Here is a 19,935-nt window from a genome sequence, read left to right as displayed (position 1 = left end):
TATATACACGGGCTGATGCAGAATTAATATCTGAATTCCTTATTTGGTACGCGTGTTAATTATTGCTCTTTGGAGCTATTGGTGCATGTAAAAACAACACAGTGAGCAAAGTCACAATCGAGAACACAGGAAGCACATTCCAGCGTAGTGGGCGGCTGAGGTTTGTTTGTTTCCATGAAACTTACGTACAGGAAATACACACTTTCATACTTGTATGATTACTTCCCTTCAACAAGAAAACAGGAAGAAAATAGGTCAGTTCCACTCCTAAATACCGGGATAATGAAATTATTCAGAAATTTCGCAATTCAGATAAAAAATAGACCGTGTCACAACGACTTCAAATAATATTATTCTGGTTCTTTTTATTTCTCAATACTCGGTAATAGTTTACTCTAGGTAAGTTTCAGAAGTTTGTGATCCACACAAAAATTAAAATTATGCTTTATGCTTTTAACCTTGGGGACATGGCGTGAATAAGCAAGTATGCTAATAATCTTTGGTCCTTGAATATGCCAAATGTTTTTTTGCCTAGTCACTTCAATTCATAAATTTATGTAGCACAAATTTCATTAAAAATGATCAAATGCACTTTGCATGGATACAAGAAAAGTGTTTCTGAATTTTTTGTAATTACCTTTTATTTAACCTGAATTCAGGGGAACAGTTCACTGAAGTAATAATAAGTCACGTTTGCGATTTAAGACCTAAAACTCGTTCCAACAACGAGTGGTTTGTGGTTTCTTTCAAGCACAATCACTATTATCCGCTTTCATTTTTCGAGCGTCCAATATCAATAAGAATGACAAACCTTTTGTATCTTAATAGTTATCATGCCATAATTTCCGCCATTGATTATACCTGTGCAATGTTATTCAACTATCCCTTTTGAGGCTGCTACCTTGACGTGGTGGGATGGCTTGCGTGGCTTAATGATCCTTTTGGGCTATGCCGGTGGGAGTTATACTCCTGGCAGGTTCAACCTTGCCGGACAGGCCATTAGGAGAGGGTTCTGACTAAAACCAGCCTCCTGGCCCTCCAGGTTGGGGGTTAGGCGTGAGGTTGACAACCTCACCCTGTAAAAAAGATCTTGTCACAGAAACACCAACAAGATATCTTCAAACTTTTGGTCACCAAGGGAACTCAGAGCCTTCACGGGCTAGAATGACCAGCGGCAGTGAAAGCGAACAGGAAGCTGTCGCTGCGAGACTGGGAGCCTTGAGCACCAAGACAATGTTATTCAAACTTAGTAAACAAAACTCCAAGAAGTTTGGCCATAGCTTTTATACTTTTATACTTTTTTTTAGTTTCATCGATTATTTGGCTATTTTTTCACCTTGCGTGCTAACGCAATAATACACCAATTAGTCAAAACCAATTAAACATATTGATTGCACTGAACACAAGATATCCTGTGGGCTGCTGTGTTAAAAAGCCCGCCGCAGAGTCAATATCGGCTTTTATTGTTATTGTTGTTGTTAATAGTAGAAGTAGCAGTTAAGTATCGAAGTAGTATGTTATCGGTTAGCTAAACTGTTGGCGCCCTTTCTTAACACATGACCAGTGTATTTTGTTAGAGGTTGACAAAGAAGGTGGTATTCGAAGGAATGACAAAAGTTGCCAAAAAAAATGTTAATAACGGTGAACGTTTTACCTTGTTGAAAACGTTACATAAACAATAACGACCGGGAATGAAAAAAAATGCAAAATGCACCACATGCAGTTATATTATACTCTTCCGCCTAGATTTTCCTAGATTTCCTAGCTCCTGTCATGTGCTGAGATTTGGTTTATTTGACCTTTTCGTTTTACGAAAGTTTTCTTTAAACGTACAATCATGAATAAATATACTTTTGACGACGGGAAGTAAGGCACGTCTTCTGCCTCCTTGAACTTTAAACTTAATCACGCACAAGGCGTCAGCTACTTAATTTTATTTACGTAAAGTTTTTGACAACTTTTCTCAAAATTATGTAAGACACCTTGTGAAATGTCATCGCCTCTGCATATATTGCATGCCATTTATTTTTACGAAAGTATTCGTTAAAGTTACAATAATGAATTTTATTTGACGACGGGAGGTAAGGCACGTCTTCCGCCTCACTGAACTTTAAACTTTAAAATTTGAACTTCATTGCTTCCATCTCATAGCACACTTATCATAATATATTGATCTAGAGATCATGTAAAACTAGAAATGTGTTCTTCTTCTTCTTCTTCTTCTTCTTCTCGATCTTCTCCTTATGTTTCCATTTTTGCGGGTTTCTGAGGTTATTGGAATTAGAAAGGGAACTTCTGTGTTATCGGAAGAATGGCTGATTTCCTTTTACAACGATCTATCAACATCGTCAATTCACTTCTCTCAGTTGAAATGCGTAGGCTCGATCAACAAATTTCCAGCGCACGTGACGGAATTTATGCATAAGATAAACCTCTGATTGGGTACTGTAAAAAACATCCGCACGGAAGTCATTTTCAAGCGTTACGAAACAGTGACGTCACACATTTGCTCTTTGCTGATAAATACACCTGCGTTGACTGATTCGCTGTTAGGTCTCGACACTCTTGTGCACGGAGGAGATAAGGTAAGTTGAATTGCTTGCTATATCAGTAAGTTACTGTCTGGGGTGATTACCGCTTTGCTATGTTCCATAGTTTTGTGTAAAATTATTTAGGCATAGGAGGTGGTCGTGTCAGGTATTTCGGTTCATTTTTCGCGTCTTTTCCTGTAGCCACCAAACATCATCTTTTTGGTTTTGATAATTTTATTTATATTAAGCAACTTTAATTTTGAGGATATAGGAAATTTGATTATTTGGTCGAGCGTAATGAACCATCCTTTGCTAAACGTGGCAGTTCGGAATACATACAGGGTGTAACCACCTGTGTAGTTTGTATTAAGGGTTTCGAGCAAGTATCGAAATAAAACAAGGTTAGCCAAAAGACTGCAAAACATCATGCGTTCCCTTTCGTGTTGTTATTTATTATTCCAATAGTTCGTGCAACACCGTTTATTCAACTGGGCTTTCATTAAGATGTGAACATTTTAATGTTCAAAATACCGAATTCAAAGCACTCAATAAAGAGCGCAAAAACAAGTATATAAAACTTTTTGAAATGAAATCGGTGAAAAAGATTACAATTACAGATTTTCAATGTAATGAAAATTTGACTTTTTATCGGAATGCGCGGTTTTAATTAGCAAAAAAGGCTCAATATCGACTAGCTCCAACTACAACAAACCAAGAGCACTAAATGGAATTGATACAAACAAATACAAGGTGACATTAGAAAAATCAAAATCACAGCAACTTTATTCCAAATACGCACTGTAAACATATATCATTCGATCCCCAAAACAAGAAAAACAGAAAAAATATACATTTCTGGATAATATCTCGAACTTTACCGATGCGAAAATATGGTGTAACAAGACTTCAAATAATATTGCTTTGGTTGTGTTTTGCTGTTATTTCTTCTATTTCTCGGTAACAGTTTTGCAAAATGATATAAAGATTAAAAATTAAATAAATTCATATGCATGCCATTTGTGTCAACAGGCAATACAAACAAACAGATATTGTATGGCCTAAAATGAAAAAAAAGCATGAATAATTCACTTCACGTTTCAATGGCCTGTTAGGTTTAGATGAAAGTGTTTCAACACAGACTAAAAAGTTTCAACAGAGGCTTTCGTAACAACTGGCTAAACAGTTGATAAAACTGGAAAAAGGCAAAGATTCAAATCAAAGCATTCATTTGTGCAATTAAATTTGGCCAAGAAATGATGATAGCGTGCTAGCGTGTTAGAAGTACTTTTGTAATCCAATATCTGCTCTTATTATTCAACAGAAGCGCGCGCTGCCCATATATGGTCAAAATGTTAACGTTATCTGTCATCCGTACATAACAGATATCCTGCGATATATGTAGGTTGCGGAGATTCGTCCGAAATCTTGTAAAGCGCTGCATAATTACAGTTTTTCAAACTACGAAATGTGTTTCGTTGACAATTTGTTGAATAATAAAACAATTATCCTGCTCAATCTTGCGGAATATCGTTTGATTTTAGCCAACTCGGCCTACGGCCTCGTCGGCTAAGTATCAGGCGATATTCCGCGCGATTTCGCAGGATAATTGTTAAATATCACTGCGTTGTGAATTTTCTTTTTCCCAAAAGATTTACACTGTTTTAATAGTACATGGTTGTTTCTGTACTTGTAGCATTCCTTCAATTTAATATTCAGTCAACCCACGCTTTTCCGCTCTCTTTTTCTGAAGTGGATAATTGGTAGATATCCCGTATGCCCCAAACGTTCCTTCCATTTTCCATATATGGTCACTAAGAACTACGCCCTGCATTAATTTTTTAGGTATATATGCATCCAACATTAGTGTTTGAACGCAGTCACATGCAGTTATTGACCGCAGTCACATTTTTTTCTTCTACAGAAAACATAGCGATCACATAACCGCTGTTCCCTTTGTACTTGTAGCCACAAAAAAAGAGCTACTCGACAGACGAGACATGAAAATGAAGCTTCGAGCAGCCATTGCTACCATTGCAGTCGTGTTGTACATTGCCAGTTCTACTTCCCCAGCTTCGGCCTGTGCCTACGTCGACCGCACTACTGACCGATGCAGGAGCGCAGACATCACAGTCCATAATCGCCATTACTGGAAAGGGCAATTTGGTTCAATCGACCTCCCATATAGTAGGGAGATCTACTGGCATTGTGGTTCTTCCAGAGAGCGCACCGCTTGGGGAGGATTGGCAAACAGGGTGACGTTCTACTTCAACCACGATGGCGCCATCTACTGGACGATTTACAGATGCAGCCGATGAGTGGAAAGTAAAAAAAATGTGCCTTTTAGCTGCAGTGTGTTAATGCTACGAGCATATAGTGTTTAATTTGGCCAAGAACGTTTGCATGATATAGGCTGAATTAGTTTTTGGTAGTGGGCTATCTGTAATGCCTGTAAAAATGAAATATTGTTTGTACAATCATTGTATGGAGTAAAAAGTCAGAGTAAGATGATGATTGTCAGAGTCGTGCATCGGCTCCAGAGTGTTTGTAATGAGTGATTTAACATTCTACGTGGTTTACCGCTAGCTAACGCCAATGCAATACGTTTGTTATAAGCAAGGCCAGTTTTGTAATAGAACTAAGTGTGAGATCTAAATAAAGCAGCTATTGGCACAATTATTTTTGTCTTCATTCGAACGAGTGTACATGAAAGAGTTTAATGTGACTCTGATCTTCCTTTTGAAAGGCTTAAAAATGAATCCTGCTTCATTGTTCTATAATTCTCCGTAATATTATTGGTGGTCTTGTCAGGTATTTCGGTTCATTTTCGCGTCTTTTCCTGTAATCCCCGAACGTCATCTTTTATTTTTAATGTTTAGCAACTTTAATTTTGAGGACAAAGCAAATTCGAGCCTTTTGTCGAGCGTAATGCATAGAGGGTGTAACCACCTGCCTGCCAGTGTATAGTTTGTACTAAGGATTGCAAGTTAGTTTCCAAAGAAAAGGAGATTAGTCGACAGACCGCAAAACATTATGCGCCCCATTTCGTGATTTTATTTATTCATCCAATAGTTAGTGCAACACCGTTTGTCCAGCTGGGATTTCAGGAAGACATAAGAATTAAATACCGAATTCAAAGCACTCATTAAAGAGTGAATAAAGAAATGAAAACCACTTTAACAGATTACAATTACAGATTTTCATTGGAATGAAATTGAATATTCTTATCGCAATTTATTATCGTTTTTCAAGGCTTAGAACGTTTGGATGGCAGCAAAGGCGCGAGAGGGATAGGATCTAGGACAAGCCCCACTTGCCTCCTTGCTTTCCCAGTTTTCTCGCAGACCCGTTACTGTTATACCATTGTGTGATGAAAACATCTAGCGCATGTTAATGTGGAGCTAAATATACCGAATTTATGTACAAAGCTATTGTAGCCTTCAACACAGACTAGAATATGGGGTCCACAACCAATTATGATCTGCAGGAACGAATTTTGCCACGTCATGTACTAAAGTCCATATCGATTTTCCGCTTAGCTATATCACTGGAAAATAACCTAAACAGGAAAATAAAATTGAGTAATGGATTTCAGCAAAAGATGGTATAAAAATTAACATGAAGTCAAAAAGTCGAGTTTGCCCAAACAGGGGGATTAAAAAAATCCCTACGGCTTTTATTAAAAGCAAGCGGACAAGAAACTCCAGCGAGAGTTATCCATACACGACTTTCATAATGGCCGACGGCGCGCGGGACTGGTAATTACTTTATCATGAAAGCGAGGTCACAGAGGCCACGCTCGGTGTTCGTTCGCATGAATAGAGGTAAACAAAGAATGTCAAATTGTTAATCTCTAGCTTATCTCTCTGTTGTGACTCGATTCGGCTGAATTATTTTCAAGAATTGCAAATGCCAACTCATTGTTGTGTGCCAGAGTGCGTAAAGAAAGGATACCATGCAGCCGATGGGACAAAAGTGTCTTACTTTAAGTTTCCGATTGAGAACCCTTTGAAGAAGAAATGGCTACATGCAATAAGAAGAGAAGAAGGAAAATTCTTCACTGTAACTGAAAACACAAAGGTATGCTCTCGACATTTCAGGGAAGGCGACATAAAAAAAAACTCTTGCTGGCAAAAATGAGTTAAGAGGCGGAGTTGTCCCGTCTGTGTTCCCGTGGGTTCGAACATCGCCACGCAAAAGGAAGGAGCCGGCGGAAAGAAACTTCGAACTGATAGCTTCGAAAAGTGCATCACGGAAATTATCTGTTGACATGGAGGCATTCGGTAATGAAATGGTCCCAGATGCTTCAGATTCTTGCTCGAATTTCGTAAACGTCGAAACGCAAACTGATTTCACCGACCGAGAAAGCTACTTGACTGAAATTATTGACAACAACAACAAAAAGATTCATGAACTCGAACAAGAAATTGAAGAACTAGAGCGTCGGCTGCAAGATACCCAGCGGCAGAATGATACTCTCAATAAGAGATTGTTCAACTTTGAAAACTGTAGATCGAAAGATTCTAATGCTGCTTTCTATTCTGGCTTTCAAAGCTGGGACACTTTCATGGCTGTCTTTGAGTATCTTGATCCTGGGGAAAGGGGTGAGAACATTTCATACTGGCGGTCTACAACTGGCAACACCTCTGATTACAGTGAGGTTCAAACAGATGAGTCGCTGACGAAAAAAGGGAGAGCTAGATCTTTAAAGCCCATTGATGAATTTTTTATGGTAATGTGTAGACTTAGGCAAGGATTTCCAGAAGATCATCTGGCTCACTTATTCAATGTATCAACATCCACAGTTAGCAGAATATTTATTACTTGGGTCAATTTTATGTACTTTAAGTTTGGACAAATAAACATTTGGCCCAGCAGAAAATTAGTTGATGCTACAATGCCTGAATCTTTTAAAATTAAGTACAAGTCAACTAGAGTCATAATTGACTGTACCGAGGTAAAATGCCAAATGCCAAGCAGCTTGCAGTTGAATGGGGAACTTTTCAGTTCATATAAGAATCACACTACATTAAAGGGTTTAGTTGGAATTTCTCCTGGGGGAGCAGTGACATTTATTAGCCAACTATACACAGGTTCTATATCTGATCGAGAAATTGTCAGGAGGAGTGGATTTTTAGAGCTGCCCTTTGATGACAAAGATTCCATTATGGCAGATAAGGGATTCACAATTCAGGATTTGTTGCCTTTGGGGGTCACTTTAAATTTACCACCTTTCCTTGGAGCATCTTCACAGATGGCAGCAGAAGATGTGGTAAAAACACAGGAAATTGTCAGTTTAAGGATCCACATCGAGCGTGCTACTAATAAGATCAAGAATTTTCACATATGGGACCGAGTTGTCCCACTACACCAAATGGGGATGGTAAACCAAATGTGGGCAGTATGTGCATTTTGTTGTAATGCACAGCCCAACATAATTTCCATGTGAATATCTTATTAATTTAAAAAATCTTGGTGCCATTAGTTAAATTTTAAGAATTGTTAATTTGGGGCAGTGCTAGTTAAAAATCATGTCACTTTCAAAAATTAAGATACTTGAAATCAACACACATTGTTCATGTTTAAGGGTTCTTGTTGTGCGGGGGTGGGTATCCCCTACAATCATGATTGAGATGATTGTAGAGCAGGTAAAAAGATAAAGACTAGTTTTTTCCCACTGTTCTGACTATTTAATGTTATGTTTACATTTGAATTGAGGAACACCTTTCTTATCTCATTTACATTTTTTACTTTGACCATTGACAGTATTGTCTACAAATAACCCCTTAATCCTCAAACAGTTAAGAGGATTTACTTTCTTGTAAAATTCAATTTTGTAGGCAACAGAGAGAGACAAAAAAACCTAACTTTTGCTGGCTTACTGTGGATTTTAGAGTTAAACAGATGTAGCTGTGCACAATACTTCACAATCATTGTTGCTGCTTACTTGACAACTCCCCTGGAAAAACTGTGCAGATGCAAATTGAATAAAATGATCAAAGTAGTAAGAATATAATTTCTGTTGTAGCTGAGCCCAAAAAACAGGGTCAAAAGGTATACGTTGAACATAAATGCCTTTACTGGTATAAACAATAAAGTCGCACCACTGTGCTCCCGTAACTGCCATCTGCCCCTGCACTTGGGCATAGTAGGGGTGGTCTTCCTTTAATTTACACTCAGCCACACCTGTCTGTTCCATAAAAAACTTTTCATCTGTACTTGCATCGAGGGGCGTGACCTGAAATTTTGTGTAAGGGCATTTTACCTCAGCTATGCCAAAGTAATCAGTGCAGCCAAAATCAATTATTTTTGCATCAGGGGTAGCACCTAAAATTGGACAGCCCTTTGATACTACAAGCCCACAGGGTAGCACCTTGACAGGCGTTCTCCTGTTAAACATAAACTTTTCATACTCCATTAAAGCAACTGGTTCAAACTTTTTGCCGTGCTCCAGATATTTTGAAGAAACTGGTGTGGGATTAATCAATTGTTCTGCAAAATTACCATGGTTTCTTTGTCGTTTAGAAATCAGATGGAATTGAGATGCAGTAAATCTGAATTTTCGCTCTTCCTTCCATTTTTCGCAGTCAGCTTGTTTCCTTGTTTGAGTTTCCAGTTCATTAATTTCATCTTCCTCTAAATTTAAAGATTGTAAAAGTTGCTTGTCATTCTCGCATAGATTGTCAGGAACCACCATTCTGTCTATATCCCTCAGAGGGAACCTTGGATAATTAAGGACCTGATTTCTATTTACTTGGTCAAGTCTTGGAATGCATTCAATAGATGCAGTGGCCTCAAAGTGTGATTCTGTTAGGGCAACTTGGTATGACAAGAAACTACCAACTTGACATTTGCCAAATTTTGTTTCTTTGTGTACAGTACTCGTCTGATCAGTCTGTTCACTAGCCATTTGAGAGAGACCCATATTAGGATCAATTTGTTTCAGTTGCACCTTAAGTTTCTGCTCTGAAGTCAGATTGTGTGTGGTTTTCATTCTGGCATCATATACAAGGGGTTTAATACCAGACCTTGAGTTGCAATTGGTTTCAATATCCTTCGTTTTTCGAACTTCAACCTCCATCACTGGCTGGGGTGCTATGTTCTTTCCCCCACCCTTCTTGTGCCATTGTTGGAGCTGGGAGGTACAAGCCAGGGAAGATTGCTGATCCTGTTCCTCACTTAAATCCTTCGTTGAATTGCATGAGAATAAGGTAAACTTACACATCTTAAACATAAGTGCTAGTACATGATTACAAAACCCCACTTTTCCTGCAACACAGGAACAGGAAGCACTAACCACGTCTCCCGACAAGACACACAGTGCTACTTTAAGGTTGTGCGGTGCATCGTTTTTTCTGAAGCTATGACAGCACTTCCCTTTAAAGAAAAAGTATTTTGAATTACTGGCACATTCAATATCCTCCAAGTATTCGTCATCTAAAAAACGCCTTGCCTTTACTAATCCCGTCGGAACTGTGTGATGGTCTACATTTCCAATAGCTTTTCCGGTCTTCAACACGTGGTGATTCATTTGGAGTCGAGTGAACATTGGCATCTTCTCTAGTGAAGATCCCCATCCAGAGCTAGGAAACTCTACTGCCTCTGTGCTTTCTTTGTCAAGCTCCGAACGTGTGCCTTGCTTTTGCTTTCTGCGGCTGTATATTTTATGCGGATCTGGATCCACGACCTCTTTATCTTTACCCGTTCGTATGTATTCGTGGACTCGTTTCACCAGCTCCGCTTTCGTCTTCAGTCCTTTGCCCGTGTCTCCGCGACATTTCAGCCAGAATTTAAGTTCTGAGTTTTTCAACTCCTCGGGTTTTCTCCCAAGAAGAGAAGCTCCTGGTATATCGTCTTCCGTAAGAGAGATCACATCTGAATCGCTTGTACTCGCCATTGTTTACAGAGAAGTTAGAGAAGCGATCGACGCTTCTGGCCTTGGTGACCTCGTTTTCATGCGACTCGTCCCAGGTCTCACACGGGGGCGGCCATTATGAAAGTCGTGTATAACGTTAATTTTGAAAGACGACGAGCTATTACAAACTCTACTTTAAACTCACTGATACAGTGTACATGGTTCCTTACAAAGATCATTTCTCTTTTTATAATTCATTCCTTTGAGTACACTTTGAACGCAGGCTGTAGGTACAATATGCTTTGTTCAAATTCTCTCAAGACTCCAAGTACCCAAGTCTTCTAGTGCAATGCGGACTTGGTCCAAATTGTTCTTGAGCGCAGAAACAAGGTTTAAAAGCGTTTTGAAATGAAAAGAGTGAAACAGATTACAATTACAGATTTTCACTGAAATGAAAAAAATATCGGAATGCGCGGAAAGGCTCAATATCGAATGGCTACAACTAAAACAAGCCAAAAGCACAAACAAGGAATTGATAATATATAGATTTAGGCAAGCCTAAAAGCGGAGCTCCCCATTTATTTATTTATTTTTTACAGGAGTTAAAAATGTTTCCATTCTGCCATGATAGGCCGTGCAGGACAAATTTATAAATCGATCATGGTTAAAATGAATTTCTTACGGTACAACAAAAATAATAATCTCGAGGCAGAATAACTCATGGCCTAAAGAATAGAAAGAAATGTAAATGCTTGCCCATAGGTGCAAGACAAATTTAAATGGATCATGGTTAAAATGAATGTCTTACGGTACAACAAAAATAATAATCTCGAGGCAGAACAACTCACGGCCAGAGAAGTCAATATATTTCTGGGACAGATATTTCCGTCTCACTTTTCTTGTTTGTGTTTGTCTTAACATCGGTGCACTCAAATGGGTTCCTCACGTACGCAAATTTAAAACTTTAATATCTGGGATAGAATCGGTGGTCATTTTTTATTTCTTACCGTGTGCACATATTTGCTTTGCTATATGTTCCACATGCACAATTCTGAGTAAAATTATTTGGACATAGGCGGTGGTCTTCATTTTCATGTCTTTTCTTGTCTTTTCCTCTAATCATTTTTTTTTGTTTTCGTTTTTTTATAATAAGCAACTTAATTAATTTTGAGGACATAGGAAACTTGAGCCTTTGGTCGAGGGTAATTATCCATCCTTTGCAAATTAAAACGTGGCAGCCCGACATGCTCACTGGGTGTAACCACCTGTATAGTTTGTACTATAAAGGATTTTGAGCAAGTATCGAAATAAAACGAGGTTACTCGATATACTTCAAAACATAATGCCCTCCCTTTCGTGATTTTATTTATTCATCCAATAGCTCGTGCAACGAGCACTTTAACAAAGCTTTCGACTGTGGATCCCATGCGATTTTACTGCAAAAGTAAAAGCTTCAATTCGGGGTTCAAGGTCTCATACTATCATGGCTGACGGACTACCTAACTGACCGTACTCAATACGCGATGGTAAACGACCAGCACTCAACTGTGTTAAATGTCACATGTGGCATCCCTCAAGGGTCAGTATTGGGCCCCACGCTGTTCGCCTTGTACACCAACGACCTGCCTAACGCAGTTCCTTCTGGCTCTGTCTTTAGGTACGCGGATGACACCACCGTTTATTGCATCGGTGACACTGTTGATTGCGCCGGCGTTGCTTCTCTAAATAAAGCACTATCTGAGCTGAACAACTGGTGCCAAGAGAACTCTTTAACTCCCCACTCGGCAAAGTGCGAAGAAATGCTTCTGATGAGAAAACTGCATATCGGTCCTCTAAATTCGGTCATTATCGGAGATGATCGAATAGACTGGGTGAAACACATTCGCCTTTTGGGCGTCACTATCGATGACCGGCTGGCCTGATCACATCATCTTACCGATGTAAAAAAGCGTTCTGTGAACAAACTGAAACTCTTAAAGAGGTGTTCGTTCTTAAGGAGAGAAGCCTTCTGGATTTGTATTTTAAGGTCATCCTGCCGGCAGTTCTTTATGGTCTTGTCGTCTGAGGCGGTTATGTTAATGCAGAGCAACTAAATTCTTTGGAAGCGCTCCATTGTAGGGCGGACAGAGTGATGTACAACTTGTTTCGTTCATGACGGGGGGAGGATTGTTCGGATTTTCGGATCAATAGATCAAACACGCCACGCCATGTTTTCACTTCGAGGAACAACAACATCCGGGACTTTATTGACGTCAGATCTTATACATATTAATGAGATCATCCTAACACCCCCACTTGATCTCTTCCTATGTATGTTCTAAAATCACATGAACAGGGTCATATTGCTAAAATATAAACATACAGCTTACTATCAGTTGACAAATGAGTAAAACTATAACAAAATATAGAACTCTTGTACATTACTTCTATATTAAAACTCAAATGTCTTAAGAACCAAAAATATAACTCTTGAATTTTTGCAACTTAATCTTCGTAACTGGTTTGGTCATGACATCAGCAACCATATCGGCGGTGGGACAATACTTAATGATTACTTTGCCTGCATTCTGCACATTGCGAATAAAATGGTATCGCACATCAATATGTTTGGATCTCTGTCGATTGACTGGATTCATGGACAAGGCAATTGTCCCCTGATTATCCTCAAAGATCAAAACAGGATCATTTACCTCACCAACATCATTCACTATCTGAATGAGATACATGCCCTCCTGAACTGCCGCTGCCAGGGCAATGTACTCAGCTTCACAAGATGAAAGAGCTACTGTTGGCTGCTTTCTCGACTTCCAAGAGATAAGTGGACCAGCTTTATTCAAACTGAAGCAGTACCCACTGATGCTGCGTCTGTCATCTGTAGATGATGCCCAATCAGCATCACTATAGCCTATCAGTGTAAGACCATTGTCACATTTCCTATAGCACAGTTCAAAGTCAAGGGTCCCCTTTAAGTACCGCAGTACATGTTTCACTGCTACCCAGTGTTCCTTTGTGGGATTAGTTAGAAACTGAGACAGTTTAGTAACAACCCAGCATATGTCTGGTCTGGTGCATGTCATAGCATATACCAAGCTACCCACTGCTTCACGGTATCGCTTTGGATCAACAGGGTTTTCACTGCCAAACTCAAACTTCTGCTCAGAAGGTGTAGGTTTTGGTTTACAATCAGACATCTCAAATCTCTCAAGCACCTTACTGATATACCTCTTCTGGTCCATTTTTACAAAGCCATCACCTTGCTCAAAGTGAATACCCAAGAAATATGAAAGTCTACCCAGATCTTTCATATGAAACCTCTTGTTCAACATCTCTTTAGTTTTAGACAATAACACCATGTCGCTTGCTGCTATAATTATGTCATCCACCCAGACAAGCATAGCAACAAGTCCACTTCCAACCTGTTTGGTGTACACACAATTGTCAACAGGGCTTTGTACAAAATCATTCTCTTGCAAGAAACAGTGTAGTACATGGTTCCAATTCCTACCCGACTGCTTCAATCCATACAGAGATTTGTTCAACTTATACACAAGTTTCCCTTCACTCCCCGGGGGAACTTCAAAGCCCTCAGCTTGATCCATATAGATCTCACAATCAATAGGGGCATTGAGATATGCCGTCTTCACATCCATCTGATGCAAAATCAAATCGTGTTGTGCTGCCATTTGCATTAGCACACGCACTGATGTGAGATTAGCTGTTGGTGCAAACGTCTCCTGATAATCAACACCTCTCACTTGACTGTAACCCTTAGCAACATACCTTGCTTTGTAAGTTTTAGCACCATTGGAACTTTCTTTGATAGTGTACACCCAACGGCCCCCCACTGAATTTTTGCCCTCTGGCAAAGGAGACAAAGTAAATGTGTTATTCTCAGTTAGAGAATTCATCTCTTCCTTCATTGCTGCCTCCCAGTTACTAGACTCAGGTGATTCCATAGCCTCTTGGTAAGTTTGAGGGAAAGCAGAAAATTTGTAACAGTAATCTACACTCGTCAGTACCTGATCACTATCCTTCATGTTTGTGACATAATCTCTCAGGTAAGCTGGGGGTCTTCTCTCCCTCGTGGAGCGTCTCACACTTTCATCACGAGGCTGTGAAGTAGGACTAGATTCATTCTCAGCCTTAGGTCCTTCAGCAAGTTCATCCAGACCCTCTCCGGATCTGTCAACATCAGATTCACTACAAGTATCAGGGTTAGTATTGTGTCGTGATGGCATGAAATCATCATCACCCAGTGGAATTTCAGTTTGGGTCTGTCGTTCAACATGTACCCCTCTCCTAGGGAACTTCACCACCCTGTACTTCATAATCTTGCCCGTCTCTGGGATTAACACCAGATAGGCAGGACTCTCTTTATCATACCCAAGGAAAATCCCTTTGGTGCACCTGGGATCCAATTTCTTCTTATTCTGCTTATATGCATAGCATTCAGATCCAAAAACTCTCATGTTTGACAAATTTGGCTTCTTGCCAGTGATAGCAAAGTATGCAGTTTGCTTAAGGCGGTTGTTAAAGCACCGATTGCGAATGTACGCAGCTGCCATTACCGCATAGGGCGCATTGGGAGCAGGGATGGCGCAGTGGTGAGAGCGCTCGCCTCCCACCAATGTGGCCCGGGTTCGATTCCCGGACCCGGCGTCATATGTGGGTTGAGTTTGTTGTTGGTTCTCGTCCTTGCTCCGAGGGTTTTTCTCCGGGTTCTCCGGTTTTCCTCCCTCCACAAAAACCAACACCTCTAAATTCCAATTCGATCGGGAATCCGAGGGCCACAGGTTTGTCAGTCGAAAGACTGTTATGTGCAACCCTCGTTAAACAAAGTTGATTTATTTATTATTTATTTAGGGCCAAAACCCTTTGCCCAGATTGGCTTGCAGGAGTAAACACCTTCCCATCTCAAACAAGGTTCTCCAGTGTCGCTCTGCCGTCCCATTTTGGTGAGGAGAATGGGGTGCAGACATTTCATGCTTTATCTTATTTTTCTCCAGCAGAGATTTAAATTCCTGAGAAATAAATTCACCACCATTATCCGATCTAATACATTTGACCTCTCCGTATGGTGCTGTGTCTGCTAAAAACTTCTTTGTTGCAGCTACAGTGTCACTCTTACGTTTCAGAAAATATACAAAAATTGCTCCTGAATAGTCATCTGTAAAAGCTATGGAATATCTGAAACCCTCTCTAGAAGCTGGATCGATAGGTCCAGCCAAATCTGTATGAACTAATTCTAATGGTGCAGTAGCACGAGCATCAGGATTCCTATTCCTACTTTGGGTCATCTTTCCTTCAATACAAACATTACAATCTTGGGGTTTACTAGAACTACTATTACTTATTTTCATACCTTCCACTACACCTTTTAGTTTCAAGATGTCCTCATAATTACAGTGTCCTAGTATTTCATGCCAACCCTTCAGGTCACAAGTATAATTAACAGAGTCAGTGTCATTCTTGTCGAAGGTACTAAGATAGTACAGTCTACAATGCTTCTCGATGTTAAACTTGGTACCATCCTTGTAAACTAATTCAGCAGAGTCAGGATTGAAAGTCACTGAAGCACCTCTTTCAGTCACAGCTTGCACTGAAAATATGTTCTGCGGGTATGCAGGAATGTATAACGCATTCTTCAGTGTTGCACTGACATACTTTCCAGTGGTATCCATGATGGTTATCTCAACATCCCCTCTCTTGAGTGCCACGTTGTTGGATCGTGTCCCATCTGCTAGCTCGATGTAGTGCTTTTCTGGTGTGAACTTGTCATCAAATTTGCTGAATTTGGACTCGTCATTGATGATGTGAGTGGTCGCACCGCAATCCACCAGTAGGGCATTTGGCTTCCCAGTAGTGTTCCCATTTACATAGGCATTGGTCTCAAATGCAAATGAATGCTCCACTTCCTCATCAGAATCCTCCAAAGTCTCAGAAGCCTGACTGACTTTGTCGGTCTTGTTCTTTCTTTTGCGTCGACATGTTCTGTCACTGTGTGATGAATTATGGCACGTGTTGCACCAGTGCCCCCGTCCGTTCCTGCCTTTGTCTTTATTACCACAGAAGCGAGCAATGTGCCCTGGCTGGCCACATTGAAAACAGGTGATATTCGGCTGGGATTCTTGCTTGTGTTCAGTTTTCATAACTGAGTGATTTCCCGTCGCTATACTCGCTCGCTCTGTGTCTTCGAAGCTTCGTAAGGCCACTTTAAATTCGCCAAATGTTTGTTCTTTCTCGCTCTGAGTAATAACGACAACAAACGGCTTGTATTCTTCTGGTAGGCCTTTCAGTACCATCGCTATGAGAAGGCTATCCGTCACGGTTTCACCTGCATTTTTAAGAGCTGTTGCCGCGGTCTCTGCTCGTATGACATAGTCTGTCACTGTCTCGTGTGCTGACTTCACAAGCGAGGTCAGTTCCGTGTACAACGAGATCACTCTCGGCTTGCCTGTACCAGCGTAGTGTGCTCTTAAAATCTTTAATGCTTTCCTCCCGTCATCCTGTGCATCTCTCATTACAAGGGAAAGGCTTTTGTCGTCTAGAAATTGTATTAACTCCGCGAAAGCTTCTTCATTCTTGGCTGCATTAACGTCCTCAAATTCAGCCGTAGTGATCGTATCCTTCAACTTTTGCAATCGCATGTATCCGAGAAACTTGACTTCCCATTGCTCATATTTCCGTTCATCCCCATCGAAGAGTAGTCTCCCGTACCTTGACCTGGGCCCATAACCTGTTTCGTTCATGACGGTGGGAGGATTGTTCGGATTTTCGGATCAATAGATCAAACACGCCACGCCATGTTTTCACTTCGAGGAACAACAACATCCGGGACTTTATTGACGTCAGATCTTATACATATTAATGAGATCATCCTAACACAACTTGCCCCGCGATATGACATCCGCTGAAGTCTACCAGTATACGAAATGGAGCACACTAAACTACTTATACAAACTCCGGATAATTAAACTATTTTACAGGGTGGTAAACGTTGAAGCACCAGCTGCATTGTCACACGAAAAAAGCCAGGATTTTTTACAGCCTCAGAAGAAACAATAACATCGTGGTTCCTAGATTTAATTGATACTTTGTAAAAAATTCAATTGGACATAGGGGGGCTACCTATGGAATGCTGTTTCGTCGTATAATGCAATTCGTTTACGTCTGAAGAGCCCGGCGAAAACATTTCTCCCCAAGAAAGACTGTCTTAATTCTGAATGTCCGTCACGAAATTAACGTTATACGTAAAGGACCTTCAAGAACCTTTCACTTAACTTCACTTGTCCCCTGGCGCCAAGTTGGCGCATAGGGCCTCCGCATAGGGCCTTACGGATATTTAAAAAATTGAGCGTAAATGGCTTTGCTTTACACTATCTTTACGGAGCTTTACAGCGTTTTTTTTTCTTTTACGCAGCTTTACGTGCCTTTATAACACCGCCGTAAAGTTCACACTCCAACTTTACGTTTGTCGGAAAGTCGAGTAAATGCTAGTTATCGGTGATTGCACTGCAAAACATTAACAAACCAAACTATCAAATTCTTTCTTTTTAGTGTAGAATGTATCTTGAAGAGCGCTCAACTCATTTGATTGAGGAGCATTAACAATAATAACTTGACAAGAGTTCAGGCTTCAATAGTATACATTGTTTTATTGCTACAGCTCTGTTTCGTATGGACCAAAGGTCCACAATCATCAGGCAACTTTAACGACTCTCTTTAAAGTAGCCTGATGAGTGTGGACCTTTGGTCAAAACGAAACAGAGCTGTAACATTGAAACAATGTATACTAAATATGCTGAATGAATGTACAAAGCTATTGAGCCTTCGACACAGACTAGGAGATGGGGTACACAACCAATTATGATCTGTAGGAACGAATTGTGCCATGTCATGTACTAAAGTTCGACATCATCATGATTTTTCCGTTTAACTACGTCACCGGAAAAATAAACTAAACAGGAAAATAACATTAGTGTTGGACTTTAGCGAAAGATGTTATAAAAATTGATATTAAATCAAGTAGTCGAGTTTGCCCAAACAGGCTAAAAAGTATGTGGAACTGAGCGTAAGTATATCTGAGATCTTCTTAGTGGTTTCTACTGCCTAAACTCGCGCGAAAAGCGCAACCCGGAAGTAGTAAAATGAGATCCGATTTTTCTTACAAACCTTCGACACTTGTTCTTTCATTTTGCGTGCTTTGAAGACTCTATCAGTGTACTGCACTTCTAGTTAAAACTCGTAGGCTCGATCAACAAATTTCCAGCGTGCTTGACGGAATTTATGCAAAAGATGTACCTCTATATTGGTACTGTATAAAACGTTAACATCCGCAAAAAATCATTTTGAAGTGTCACGAATTGAAGCAGTGTATGGCTTCACGCGTTTGGGCTTTGCTGATAAATACGCCTGCGTTAATTTACTGATTCACATCTAGTCTCGACAATCTTGCGCGCAGAGGAGATAAGGTAAGTTGAATTGCCTTGCTATAACAGTTAATTACACTCTGCAGTGATTCCCTCTTTGCAGTACGTTCCATAGCTCGGCGTAAAATTATTAAGGCATACAAGGGACGTTAACTGATTCACATCTAGTCTCGACGATCTTGCGCGCGGAGGAGATAAGGTAAGTTGAATTGCCTTGCTATAACAGTAAATTACACTCTGCAGTGATTCCCTCTTTGCTGTGTTCCATAGCTCTGCGTTAGGCATACAAGGGACGTGGTCGGTTCATTTTCACGTCTTTTCCTATAATCACCAAATTAAACATCTTCTGTTGGTTTTGATTCTAAATGTGCAACTTTAATTTTGAGGATATGAGCCTTTGGTCGGGATTTGAGCCTTTGGTCGAGGGTAATGATCCATCCTTTGCAAAAAGTGGCAGCTCAGAATGCATACAGGGTGTAACCACCACCTGTATAGTTTGTAGACCCCTTTGTGTTAGGGATTTCGAGTATCGAAATAAAACGATGTTAGTCGATAAACTGCAAAACATGCGCTCCCTCGCGCCGTGCTTTAATTTATTCATCGGCCAACAGTACGTGCAACAACCGTTTATTCAGCTGGGTTTTCATGAAGATATGAAAATTAAATACCGAATTCAAAGCAATCACTACAGAGCGCAAAAACAAGTTTAAAAACGCTTTGAAATGAAAATCAGTGAGACAGATTACAATTACAGATTTTCACTGAAATGAAAATTTGATTTTTTATCGGAATGCGCGATTTAAATTAACGGAAAGGTTCAATATCGACTGGCTACAACTACAACAAACCAAGAACACTATATGAAATTGATACAAACAAATACAAGGTGACATTAGAAACTAAAGTATACAATATTTATTTCATCCATTGAACTTAAAATTACAGCGCAATGTTAAGCACCTTATACACATAGACTAGAGGTGTTTTCAGTTTACTTCACAGAGTGGAATAATCAATCATGAAAGATATCAGACAGTATATTGTAGCCGCCTTGTTTCCACGTTACATGCTTAACTTTCACAATCATTGAGTCGGATGAGTCGGATTTGAAACAAGTGAACTT

General features: G+C 40.0%; 3 protein-coding genes across 3 annotated transcripts in view; 1 reads left to right on the top strand and 2 right to left on the bottom strand.

The window, feature by feature from the left end:
- The window catches only part of LOC144665873 (uncharacterized), a 34,189-nt gene extending 14,531 nt beyond the window's left edge, over positions 1-19,658 (bottom strand). Inside the window, exon 1 of the mRNA XM_078527158.1 lies at positions 19,648-19,658. The gene's annotated coding sequence lies outside the window, so the exon portion shown is untranslated. The remainder of the gene's footprint in view (positions 1-19,647) is intronic.
- On the top strand, positions 6,256-7,977 carry LOC144642019 (uncharacterized). The gene has a single exon (XM_078501048.1). It carries the CDS (start codon positions 6,799-6,801, stop codon positions 7,975-7,977), a length of 1,179 nt encoding a protein of 392 aa, XP_078357174.1. The 5' UTR covers positions 6,256-6,798.
- Positions 7,975-10,530, bottom strand: LOC144650169 (uncharacterized). The gene has a single exon (XM_078509831.1). The coding sequence runs from the start codon at positions 10,423-10,425 to the stop codon at positions 8,425-8,427; it is 2,001 nt and encodes a 666-aa protein (XP_078365957.1). The 5' UTR covers positions 10,426-10,530; the 3' UTR covers positions 7,975-8,424.
- Positions 19,659-19,935: the final 277 nt, after the last annotated feature.

This window comes from Oculina patagonica, chromosome 1, assembly GCF_052425735.1.
Source record: "Oculina patagonica isolate OP01 chromosome 1, crgOcupat, whole genome shotgun sequence".
Taxonomy (NCBI): domain Eukaryota; kingdom Metazoa; phylum Cnidaria; class Anthozoa; order Scleractinia; family Oculinidae; genus Oculina; species Oculina patagonica.
Note: the sequence above shows the minus strand (reverse complement) of the source record. Positions and strands in the feature narration are given on the sequence as shown.